This window comes from Schistocerca serialis, chromosome 2 (assembly GCF_023864345.2).
Source record: "Schistocerca serialis cubense isolate TAMUIC-IGC-003099 chromosome 2, iqSchSeri2.2, whole genome shotgun sequence".
Taxonomy (NCBI): Eukaryota; Metazoa; Arthropoda; class Insecta; order Orthoptera; family Acrididae; genus Schistocerca; species Schistocerca serialis.
The window spans coordinates 366,756,724-366,769,985 of NC_064639.1; the positions used below are offsets into that span (position 1 = coordinate 366,756,724).

At 46.3% G+C, this 13,262-nt stretch overlaps 1 protein-coding gene across 1 annotated transcript; it reads left to right on the forward strand.

The window, feature by feature from the left end:
- Positions 1-11,955: 11,955 nt before the first annotated feature.
- Positions 11,956-12,428, forward strand: LOC126455989 (alanine and glycine-rich protein-like). The gene is made up of 2 exons (XM_050091746.1): positions 11,956-12,187; positions 12,361-12,428. Exons 1-2 carry the CDS (start codon positions 11,956-11,958, stop codon positions 12,426-12,428), a joined length of 300 nt encoding a protein of 99 aa, XP_049947703.1.
- The last annotated feature ends 834 nt before the right edge of the window (positions 12,429-13,262 follow it).

The following is a 13,262-nucleotide window of genomic DNA, read 5'->3' on the forward strand; positions in this document are numbered from 1 at the left end:
CCCAGGTTCGTCGTTGAGTACACCATCGCAGGCGCTCCTGTCTGTGATGCAGCGTCAAGGGTAACTGCAGCCATGGTCTCCGAGCTGATAGTCCATGCTGCGGCAAACGTTGTCGAACTGTTCGTGCAGATGGCTGTTGACTTGCAAACGTCCCCATCTATTGACTCAGGGATCGAGACGTGGCTGCACGATCTGTTACAGCCATGCGGGTATGATGCCTGTCATCTCGACTTCTAGTGACACGAGGCCGTTGGGATCCTGCACGGCGTTCCTTATTACCCTCCTGAACCCACCGATTCCATATTCTTCTAACAGTCATTGGATCTCGACCAACGCGAGCAGCAGTGTCGCGATACGATAAACCGTAATCGCGATAGGCTACAATCCTACCTTTATCAAAGTCGGAAACGTGATGGAGCGCATTTCTCCTCCTTACACGAGGCATCAAAACAACGTTTCACCAGGCCAACGCTGGTCAACTGTTGTCTGTGTATGAGAAATCGGTTGGAAACACTTTCCTCATGTCAGCACGTTGTAGGTGTCGCCACCGGCGCCAACCTTGTGTGAATGCTCTGAAAAGCTAATCATTTGCATATCACAGCATCTTCTTCCTGTCTGTTAAATTTCGCGTCTGTAGCACGTCATTTTCGTGGTGTAGCAGTTTTAATGGCCAGTAGCGTATTTATCCCGCTGTGAGACAGGGCGGTCAAATCCTTCATGGAAAAGCGTTTGCGGTTGCACTCGAAACCATGATTGTACCCAGGCGCGCACCTCTTCGTTCGAAGCAAATCGACGGCCGCGAATGACTTTCTTCAAGGCTCCAAAACTATGGAAATCGCCCACATGTTGCCAAGGTTGTTAAGACTACACTGCATAAATTTCGCTGGGAAGCCCTTACACATCCCCCATAAGTCCCACTCTCTCCCTATGCGATTTCTATACTTTTTGAGCCCTGAAGTAAGGCACACATGGCCTTTGCTTCGGACGAAGAGGCAACTGCAAACATTTTTCCATGAAGGCGTTTACCGGCTTGTCTCACAGTGGAATAAATTTATGGCGCTACCTTTAGAAATAATAAACAGTTTACTTACTTTTTTCCGTGTGCATCCTTTTCATTTGACTGCCCCGTATACTTACATTTGAGTTAGTAGATAATGAAGGTACGTTTGCTGGTGAGAATAATACTGACGGTACACTTGGTATTTCTGAGTTTCCTGCAATATCGAGAGAAACCTCCACAAAAGCACCTGTTTGATTGTTAACTTTATCTACTATCTGCTTCACGGCCGCTCTGAAGGAAGGAGAGGAGTAGATTTAACGTCCCGTCGACATTGATATCACTAGAGACGGAGCACAAGCTCGGATTTTGTGAAGGATGGGGAAGGAAGTCGGCCGTCCCCTTTCAAACGAATTATCCTGGCATTTGCCTGGAGCGATTTAGGTAAAACACGGAAAACCTAAATCTGGAGTGCCGGATACGAGTTCGAACCGTCATCCTTCCGAATATGAGTCAAGTATGCTAACTACTGCACCACTTCGCACGCTCGGCAGCTCTGTATAATTAGTATAGCCTTACCTGTATAGCACGGAATTACTGTCTACATACACAGAGAAGTATTTACAAAATGGAAGTTAAGCTTTGATAATTTTGTGGTACGGTCTTATGGGACCAAACTACAGAGGTCATCGGTCCCTAAGCCTACACGCTACTTAATCTAACTTACACTATGGACAACACACACACCCATGCCCGAGGAAGGACTCGAACCTCCGACGGGGGTGAGCCGCACGGACCGTGACAAGGCGCTGGATTACCCCGCGCGGCTTAATCTCTGGTAAAGTATCATAAAAAGAAAGTGGAGAAAGCATGCATCACAGTTCATATTCAGGCTACCCGTATTATGTTGATGAACTTTGATTTATAATATAGGCTTACAATTATTTCCTTACTGCAAATGGCGTACTCCACTATTTCTGCACTTAACCCTTTTGGATAGTCTATTTCATCTCTTGCAAACATTAACTATTCACTTCAAGAATTGTAACTTATTACGTGTTAATCATTATGCTAGAGATCTAATACTTAAAAGTTTTGTCCGGTGCTACCCGAACGTCACTTTTCCTTGGAGATGGATTGCGCTTGGGTCGCCAAGACTGTGCTCCCCGCTCGCCCGATTTGATTCCAATGGACTTTTTCGTCTGGCCAACTTATCAGGTTCGAGTTGAAATGCCACACTTTTGTTGCTGTTGAACAAATAACGCTAGGCATATTAGCAAGATTGATCCGCGCTATACAGGAACGATGGTACTTGCGTTTACATTTGAAGGGTGAGCACATTGTAATGCTCTATATTAGTGTTGTGAAATGTCTAGTACGTTCATGTTGTTTCTAGTCCGTAATAAAGTACTAAACTGGAAAACCGTATGTGGCTTTATAAACACCTTGTACTTTGATAGTGAGGAAGAGAATCTGCTGACAATATACCCGGTTTCTCGGCATTTTTTGGATTTCCGTCCTATTTAGTGTTCTCTGAATTTTGGTTCCCCTAGTAGCTGCCTAGTACACCCATATGGTAGAGCCAGCCCTGCCTGTGCTAATCTGCTGTCAGATTTTGAGAGCCTGTTGCTATTGCCTATTTCTGCCCTACTTGTCCGCTAACATAATTCACTATGCAAACACCTGTTTTCTTTCTACAGCTACGTCCACTGGCGGTTCCTGTAGAAGCAGTAGCATATTAAGTACTATGGCACGGTGTTAACTTGTCAGCCGTTGGATCTATAGGCCGTACGTTTGAACGTTCATTCCTATAATTTTTATCTGTCACGTTTCACTGCTTTGAACGCTGGCGATTAATGTGAAAAAGTCAAGGTTCGTAATCCACGTTAAAATGTGCGTCTCCCAACTGACTTGGTAAATCACTCAAAAGGTCAGAGGCAATCAACGTGATACCACCTCCAACAGGACCATTCCCAGCAAAGCATTTTCATGTTAAAGCAAACCACTCTGCTGACAACATCACTGCCGTACTGTCAAGTGCATTGTGCGAGTGGCTTCATGAGTTCCTGCCAGAAGGTGATCAGAAGATCACAATTGACAAATTTGTGCACTACCTGGAATCCTGGTCAGATCCTTATCTCCCTGTTAACTAACAACGGAAAAAGTGTAATATAATTTCAATATAAAGTTTGCGCGTTTTAAAACGAAGTGCCATAAGGTGAAGTTTTGCGACGGGGACTCGAACCCAGCACGTAATCATAATTTTAACTAAGTACAATCAGATGTTATATATCAAATTTTTTCACCAGCAGCGAGATGTTTGAATGTGGAATGCGGATACAATTTTTTTTCCTGATCGGGGATCCAACCCGGCACCTACCGCCGCTGTTTTCTATCCACGAATTGTTTGCTCACCAGTAGTGAGATGTGTGTGTGTGTGTTTGACTAGAAACAACGCCACCTATCTTTCGTTACTATTGATAACACACGAAGAGACATTAAAAGCGAAAATTACTTATCACTAATAGTTCGTTGTGCATATGCTAGGGCTTCAAATGAAATCGCGAATATTTTTGTGCTGGACAAGGATTCGAGCCCACATATGTGCCTTTCGTGGAGACCTAAAAGAGTTTGCAATCGTGGGGAAAACAACCAAATTATCGAACTACACTCATGCTCCTAAATTAAGGATAATGCTGATACATGGTGAAACAATGCAGTGGTGGGCGGTTTGCGGGTTTAAATCACATCGGGGTATGACCATGTGGTACATTTGACCTGCAGCCGTCGCACGGTGGGGCTGGCAGTAGTCCACATGCGCAGAGGTGTGTTGGTGCATGTCAGAGTACGGTGGAGCGAGTAAGTGTGCAGATGTTTTCAGACGTGCTAACGGTGATTGTGTGTTGGAAGTGGTTCAAAGAACACATATTGATGACGTTGTGAGAGGTAGAATACTATGGCGACTGGAGGCTCGTCAAAACAGCAGGTCGTAGCACGGGCCCCCTGTGTGCCACAAAGTGTGATCTCAAGATTATGGCAACGATTCCAGCAGACAGGAAACGTGTCCAGGCGCTACAGTACGGGACGTCCACAGTGTACAACACCACAAGAAGACCGATATCTCACCATCAGTGCCCGCAGTCGGCCACAGAGTACTGCAGGTAGCCTTGCTCGGGACCTTACCGCAGCCACTGGAACAGTTGTCTCCAGACACACAGTCAACAGACGACTGAAAAGACATGGTTTATTCGCCCAGAGACCTGCAAGGTGCATTCCACTGACCCCTGGTTACAGGAGAGCCCGTAAGGCAGGGTGTCAAGAACACAGTACAAGGTCATTGGAACAGTGGTCCCAGGTTATTTTCACGGACGTGTCCAGGTATAGAGTGAACAGTGATTATCGCCGAGTTTTCATCTGGCGTGAACCAGGAACCAGATACCAACCCCTTAATGTCCTTGAAAGGGACCTGTATCGAGGTCGTGGTTTGATAGTATGGGGTGGTATTATGATTGGTGCACGTACACCCCTGCATGTCTTTGACAGAGGAACTGTAACACGTCAGGTGTAACGGGACGTAATTTTGCACCAGTATGTCCGCCTTTTCAGGGGTGCAGTGGGTCCCGCCTTCCTCCTAATGGATAATAACGCACAGCCCCACCGAGCTGCCATCGTGGAGGAGTAAGTGAACGGAGTGGCCTGCCTGTTCTCCAGACCTAAACCCCATCGAGCACGTCTGGGATGCTCTCGGTTGACGTATCGCTGCGCGCCTTCAAACCCCTACGACACTTCAGGAGCTCCGACAGGCACTGGTGCAAGAATGGGAGGCTACACCCCAGCAGCTGCTCGACCACCTGATCCAGAGTACTTCAACCCGTTGTGCGGCCTGTGTACGTGTGCATGGTAATCATATCCCATGTTGATGTCGGGGTACATGCGCAGAAAACAGTGGCGTTTTGTAGCACATGTGTTTCGGGACGGTTTTCTCAACTTATCACCAATATCGTGGACTTACAGATCTGTGTTTTTTTGTGCGTATGCTACTAGCGCCAGTTATGGGTAGTGCCACGTTGTGTGGCACCAAATTCTGCAATTATCGTTAATTTATCAGCATGAATGTATATTGTTCCACGTGGATCGGATACAACGAAAGATGAGTCTGAATTTGAATTCCAGTCCGGCACCAAATTTTTCAACATCCCAAGTTCAGGTAAAATAAGAGCCCTGTGACATGAAATGACCGTTGGCTCATTAAGTAAAATGAAGTTTATAGAGTAAGGAATTTCACTGGCGACAGACTTTTCTGTTAGTCACGACTTCCGCCTCTGCTGTGGCCCAACCTAAACCTGTACTGCCTTAGATGGTAGCGAAGGGATATGATGCTTATGAAACGGATTGTGCACAACGGTGCAAGCTGACGTTCTTCACTTGCCATTACTAGACGAGAAGGAGATTTATTCATATTTGTTTAAGGTGGCTTTCTAGTCTAGGAGACCGATTTTTACCTCATTGTCAACATTTGTTTTGAGGTGAAATCATAAAATAAGTCAAGCAATGCTTATATCCTTTTATTCATCTATCTTTTAGCTGAATATCAAGTTTTTTGTCCAGAAATATTATGGTGTTATTAAACAAAAGGGCGTCGAAGATCGTAATGCACGCCGTGCACCGGTAGGCGGGTCGACCTGGTTCAAAAATAGGGTTGTCTGTAACACACCAAACCAAAAAATTATTAAAATATATGAGTGTAGCTATGGCCCGAACCTCTGAAAAGTGAAAAAATGTTTTTTTTCAGAGAATGGCGGATATTTGAAAAAAGTGAAAAAATCGATTATTTTTAGGCATAAAAGATCGATATTTTGAAAACTGTTGAACTTTTAGAGGTTCCGACCACAGCTATTTCAGTTCTCTACAAAAATGGCTACGCGGCTTCAAAATCGGCTGAGTAGTTTTTTGGCAGTCCAAAAACCCAACAAAAAATGTGACTCTTAGCAAAACGCGTTTAAAGTTTGGAAAGGGGTTTCTTCTGTTTTTTGGGACTTACTATCAGTCTGCGATGCCTGAAGCACACAGTACGCCTTCCTCAATCTAGTAAATTTCGTTCACGTGCACCGCTAGCTCCCGGGTCGCTTCTTTACTGGCCGTAGACGCGCGGTGCACTGAGCGTACAGGCAGTTCGGGTTGCGCCATCTGCAAAATTGGAAGGCCGTGTTGCCGAAGTTGAATGTCCATGACATTCGTTCAAAAATGGTTCAAATGGCTCTGAGCACTATGGGACTTAACATCTGAGGTCATCAGTCCCGTACAACTTAGAACTACTTAAACCTAACTAACCTAAGGACATCACACACATCCATGCCCGAGGCAGGATTCGACCCTGCGACCGTAGCGATCGCGCTGTTCCAGACTGAAGTGCCTAGAACCGCTCGGCCACACTGGCGGGCAAGCTTTGCACCACACCGAAAACTATATAGGGTATCCCAAGAAAAATTGTCAATATTCGGGGATATCACAGGAACGATCATTAGAAGTAATAAAGTCCAGTAATCTGCATACCTTAGGAGCTATTAGCACGTAATCTTAGACACCGTGAAACAAATACCATCTACTGCAAACAGTTTGCTTTCCACATTTTTCGAGGAGGTCGCATGGACCAAAACAAAAAAAGTCTAGTAAACGTGAGCTCTAAAATACATACCTTAAGAGCTATGACTACTTGTTGAGTAGAAGAGATGAATTTCACAGTATCGAAGATGAATAAGTGCTCATAGCTCTAAAGGTATGCATTTTAGAGTCCATTTTTAGTAGAATTTTGATTCCAATGGTCGTTCTTGTCGTAACCCAGAATATTGGCCAATCCTCATGGGACTCTCTCTATATTCGTGTATCTCTTTTCATTTTAGATAACTGCATCATCTGCAGAAAGTTTGAGATTACAGCTAATACTATCTGCCAAGCTAATACGGCCCCAAATACTTCTCCGGAGCACGCCTGAAATTACTACTTCTGTCGACGAGTTTCCAGTCAAGATAATACGCTGTAGCCTTCCTTCCAACAAATGCTCAACCTAGTCACAAAGTACATCTGATACTCCACAAGATCGTACATTCGCTAGTAAAAGTTAGTATGTTTTTTGAAAGTCAAGAAATACTGCATCCACCTTACGCCTTGATCCAGTTTCAGAATCAATGTCAGAAACGCTTGAGTTCGGCTCCATCGATGTTTGTCGGAATCCATGCTGTGTGGAATGGAATAGGTCATTCTGTTCGAGATAACACAACACGTTTGAGCACAGGATATATTCTAAGATTCAACGACAGATGAATGTGAGAGATATTGGACTCTAGTTTTGTGGATCGCTTCTGATACCAGTCTTCTGTGGTTTCTTCCAACTCCGGTGCACATAGTTTTATTTATTTATTTATTTATTTTGCCGGATTCCATCGGATCCAGTGACCTCGTTTAACTTTAGCTGAGTAGTTTGTCTGAAAAACACAGAAAAAATGTACAGTTTAGGCGTTAGATTACAATTACATGTGTGTGTGTGAAAAATATGGGGACAACCTGTAGCTGTAATCTACACGAATATCGGAATGGTAGAGAATGAGATAAACAAGGACTAAAAATACTACCATCCGGAAAAAAATCTACAGTTTAATCACTGAATTACGATCATCTGTGTCTGAAACATCAGTACAAGACGAATAGCAGCGGTGTACATGGGTATCACGAATGACAAACCTACATCAATAAAAATAGTTGCCTCATGTCCGAAAGATCATCACCTGAGAACTGCTTGACCGATTTGGTTGATTTTTGTTGCTGTTGTGTTCGTTATTGTCAGGAAACATTTGTATGAGAAAAAGTTGGAAAATCCAACGGAAAAATGCGAAATTAACATAAATTGCTACATGTTTGAAATATCATCAATTAAGAACGGCTCGACAGATTTGGTCTTTGTTGTGTTTGTAATTGTCAGGACGAGGTTTGTATGACAGAAAATGTTTTGAAAAATTCACAAGGAAAGTCGGAAATTACAATCAGGTGTGTAAGATCGTAACTTGAGAACGGCCGGATTGATTTCGTTGATTCTTTTTTGTTGTGTACGTAATTGTGGACGGTAGAGGCATTTTTGGTATGAAAAAGAAAATAAAAAAGATTTTGCGTTCAGTTTGACAGTCCTGCTGTCTCATGTTATCGTAGAAAAAAAAAAGAAAAGAAAACCAGTTTGACAGTTACATACGAGGGTTGGAACTTATATAGTGGCAACTATTTATTCACAACCGATGCAAAGAGTTACATATTTGCATTTGTTACTGTCCTTCAAAGTAGTCACCAGCGTTGTGTGGAACCCGTTGCCAGCGATGTGGAAGGCGTAGTATGCCGTTAGCAGAGAGCCTGTTCTGTTGCTGGTGCGAATGGAGCGGTTTAAAGTTATGGTGATTCTAGTGTACGACTGTGATGGTGTTATCCTAACACATTACGTTCTTCCACGGCAGACCGTCAATGCACAGTATTACGGTTCGTTTTTGGAGCATCACCTGCGACCAGCTTTGCGAAAGAAGCGCCGACACTTTCTGCGCAGCCCACCCATCATTTTGCACGGCAATGCGCGGGCGCATACACCGCAGGCTGTGGCTGCCCTGTTCGGTCGATGGGACTGGGAAGTACTGTACCATCCACCACACTCCCCAGACTTAAATCCTTGTGACTTTGATTTGATTCCGTAGATGAAGGAACCACTTTGTGGCATTCGCTTCAGAACTGTTCCAGAGATTCGACAGGCAGTAGACCGGTCTATTCGCACCATCAACAGAACATGTTCTGCTAACGATATACTACGCCTTCCACATCGCTGGCAACGGGTTCTAAACAATGCTGGTGACTACGCTGAAGGACAGTAACAAGTGCAAACATGTAAATCTTTTGTATCGGTTGCGAATAAATAGTTGCCACTATTTAAATTCCAACCCTCGTATATGATATATAAATACATGTGTAACATCTCGAAAAGTTCTTGACCGATTTTCTACAGATTTTATACGCGACACCCTAATGAACGTTTGGACGGACATAGGGTATACATTTTTGTAATATATTACATAAATAAATATATGTGTAATCTACACTGAAGCGCCAAAGAAACTGGGATAGGCATGCGTATTCAAATACAGAGATAAGTAAACAGGCAGAATATGGCGCTGCGGTCAGCAACGCTTATATAAAACAAGTGTCTGGCGCAGTTTTTAGATCGGTTACTGCTGCTACAGCGGCAGGTTATCAAGATTTAAGTGAATTTGAACGTGGTGTTATGGTCTGCGCACGAGCGATGGGACACAGCAAAAAAAAAAAAAAAAAAAAAAAAAAATATATATATATATATATATTAAAAGAAATAAATGTGTGTGAAATCTTATGGGACTTAGCTGCTAAGGTCATCAGTCCCTAAGCTTACACACTACTTAACCTAAATTATCCTAAGCACAAACACACACACCCATGCCTGAGGGAGGACTCGAACGTCCGCCGGAACCAGCCGCACAGTTCACGACTGCCGCACCTTAGACCGTTCGGCTAATCCCGCGCGGCGGGACACAGCATCTCCGCAGTAGCGATGAAGTGTTTTTTTTTTTTTTTCGTTTACGACCAATTCACGAGTGTACCGTGTGTATCAGAAATCCGGCGAAACATCAAATCTCCGACATTGCTGCGGTCGGAAAAAAATCCCGCGAGAACGGGACCAACTACGACTGAGGGGAATTGCTCAACGTGGCAGAAGTGCAACCCTTCCGCAAGTTGCTGCTGATTTCAATGTTGGGCCATCAACAAGAGTAAGCGTGCGAACCACTCAAAGAAACATCATCCATGTGGGCGTTCGGAGTCGAAGGCCCACTCGTGTATCCTTCATGATTGCACAACACAAAGCCTTACGCCTTGCCTGGGCGCGTCAACACAGACAGTGGACTGTTGATGACTGGAAACATGTTGCCTGTTCGGAGGTCTCGTTTCAGTTTGGATGGACGTGTACGGGTATGGAGACAACCTCATGAAGCCATGGACCCTGCATGTCAGCAGGGGACTGTTCAAGCCGGTGGAGGCTCTGTAATGGTGTGGGGCATGTGCAGTTGGAGTGATATGGGACCGCTGATACGTCTAGATACGACTCTGATGCGTGACAGGTAAGTTTGATCACCTGAATCCATTCACGTCCATTGTGTATTTCGACGGACTTGGGCAATTCCAGCAAGACAAGGCGATACCCCACACGTCCACAATTTCTACAGAGTGGCTCCAGGAACACTCTTCTGTGTCAAAACACTTTCGCTGGCCACCAAACTCCCCTGACATGAACATAATTGAGCAAAATCTGGGATACCTTGCAACGTGCTATCCAGAAGAGATCTCCACTCCCTCGTTCTCTTACAAATTTATGGAGAGCCCTGCAGGATTCATGGTGTCAGTTCCCTCCAGTACTACTTTAGATATTAATCGAGCCCATGCCATGTCTTGTTGCGGCATTTCTGCGTGCCCGCGGGGGCGCTACACGATATTAGGGGGGGGGGGGGGCAGCTCTCCTGGACGGCGGGGCATAACACACCACCAGGCTACACGCAGCAACAAATGGTTCAAATGGCTCTGAGCACTATGGGACTTAACTCCTGAGGTCATCAGTCCCCTAGAACTTAGAACTACTTAAAGCTAACTAACCTAAGGACATCACACACATCCATGGCCGAGGCAGGATTCGAACCAGCGATCGTAGCGGTCGCGCGGTTCCAGACTGTAGCGCCTAGAACCGCTCGACTACCCCGGCCGGCTACACGATATTAGGCAGGTGTACCAGTTCCTTTGGCTCTTCAGTGTATAAAGGGGAAAAGTTGTTACGAGAAGTCTCGAAAAGATCTTGACGGATTTACTTTAAACTTTTACGCGATTCTGTTATGAACATTCAGACGGAAGTGGACATACAGAAGGGGGGGCAGGTGGTCGACAGAGAGAGGGAGAGGAGATAATTCAGAGAGATGAGGGGAGGGGGAGATGTACGGAGGGAGAGAGAGGGGAGATGGGAAAATGGGCAGAGAGGAGGCGCAACGAATTTAGGATGTATACACAATTCCCATAGATATTTAGCACTTGTGAGGCATTGTCGGGTTCGGTAGTAAGAAGACAAGCAAGGAGCTGCATCCGGAAAGAATCTACCGATCAGGCGCTGAATTACAGTCATCCGTGTTCGAAAAATCCGTACAAAACGTGCATGAGTTGTGCACACAAATAACATGAATGGCAGGCAACAGGATATACAAGAAGTTGCAACGCTTCCATTCGGGAAAAAAGTTTACAGTTTACGAACAGAACTACGATAATTCCTGGGTGAGAAACGTACGCAAAACATGTAGCAGTAAATTACACGTATGTTACGGACGAGAAACAATGAGGTAAACAATGACGTGCACGGATCATTTCTGCGGAAACGGCCCTCGGCATTGTTCAGAAGCTATAAAAGCAAGCGAGCCGCGGCACCGGGCAACAGCTTTCTGAGCGAGCAACCGAGACCAGGGAGGTCGCAGCAGCTGCAGAACCATCGACAGACCGGACACCCATCTGACAGCTGAGCCATGGCTCCTACATTCCAGGGCAGCAAATCGAACGGCGGCAGGAAGCGCCTGCTGACTGTCATCTCGGATGCGCTCAAGCAGCTGGGGGACGGCCACGGCTCGTCTCCCAAGCAGATACTCGCCTGGGTGGAGAAGAACCCCACCGTCGCCAAACGGGTAAGTCGAGCGCTAAGCGAGCCGTGCCTTAGTTCTGTCGCAGTTGGCAGGACGTTAGGAGCAGGTGTGAGCCTGGGGCGGACGCTTCTGTGCAGGTGGACGAGCCGCGCCTGCTGCACACGCTGAAGAGGGCGGTGGAGGCGGGGGTGCTGACGGCTCGCGGCGGCCGCTACAAGCTGGCGGCGCGGGATGACGACCGCGAGCTGTGCTGCCGCAGGCGCCGCCGCCGCAGCTGCAGGAGGAGGCGTCGCCGCAGCTGCAGGAGGAGGCGTCGCCGCAGCTGCCGTAGGCGCCGCCGCCGCAGCTGCCGTAGGCGCCGCCGCCGCAGCTGCCGTAGGCGCCGCCGCCGCTCGTGCAGACGTAGGAGGAGGAGGAGCTGTCGGAGGCGGCGTCGCCGTTCCTGCCGGCGCAGGAGGCGAAGGTACTTGCTTAACCCTGTAGCAGATAGGCACGAGCTGCCACGCCTTGCGGTGAACGTGTAAATTTAACCCCCTGCTCCTGTCCGCAGCTGCCGCCGCCGCCGACGACGCTCCTGTAGGAGGCGCCGCCGCCGCTGCAGCAGTGATCCGGAGGCGGCGTCCCTGGCCAGCGTAGACGCCGCTGCGGGCCAGACGTCGGGCGGCTCGGGCCAGCCTCCGCAGCATGCGATGCAGCAAAACTAAATGTGTCGTCGTTCCCTCCCACTAGTGCTCGCTGTACCAAATCTTGTGTCAATAAAATTTTAAAATTTTAGTTTTGTTTTTACTTAACTCTCTAAAAAACACTGCTGTTCACTATTATGTGGAAAAGTCTGGAAAAAAATAAAGACCGTGTTGAAAAAAGGTGAACAACACACCAAGCATGCTCTAAGAAACATGTATTCCGTCCAGGTAACCCTAGCAAATACCTCCCACAAACTGGTAGTGTGTGTTGAAAAAAGTAAAGCTACCAAGGAAAAACTAAAGCTACAAAGTATTTTCTAGGAAACATTCCGTTCAGCTATCTCTAGCAAACACGTGTAAGAGTAATGGAATCTGGTTGAAAAGATACCATCTCTGAGATGGTAAACACCTGTTGGCCGCTAAGGCCACCAAATCTGAGATAAAAATTAAAAAAAAGTAAAAAAATTGGGTTCTAGATTAGAGCTCGCTCTCCCTTACAGTTTCTACATGGAAAGCAATGATATCGGGTTCTAGATTAGAGCTCGCTCTCCCGTACAGTTTATACATCGAAAGCAATCATCCAGTTTCGGACGAAGTACAAGAACTGAAAATAGCTCGCTCTCCCGTACAGTTTATACATCGAAAGCAATCATCCAGTTTCGGACGAAGTACAAGAACAAAATATTCAACCGCGGCAGATCAGCCTGTACAGTTTCGTATGATGCGACCTCGAGCCAGACAGACACCATCGGCCTACACGCTGCGCGACGAGAGAACACGAAACGAGAATTCGCCTTGCCGGCACAGGCACGCCAAGGATGCGTTAGCGCCAGCAAAGCAAATGGTGCGAATGCG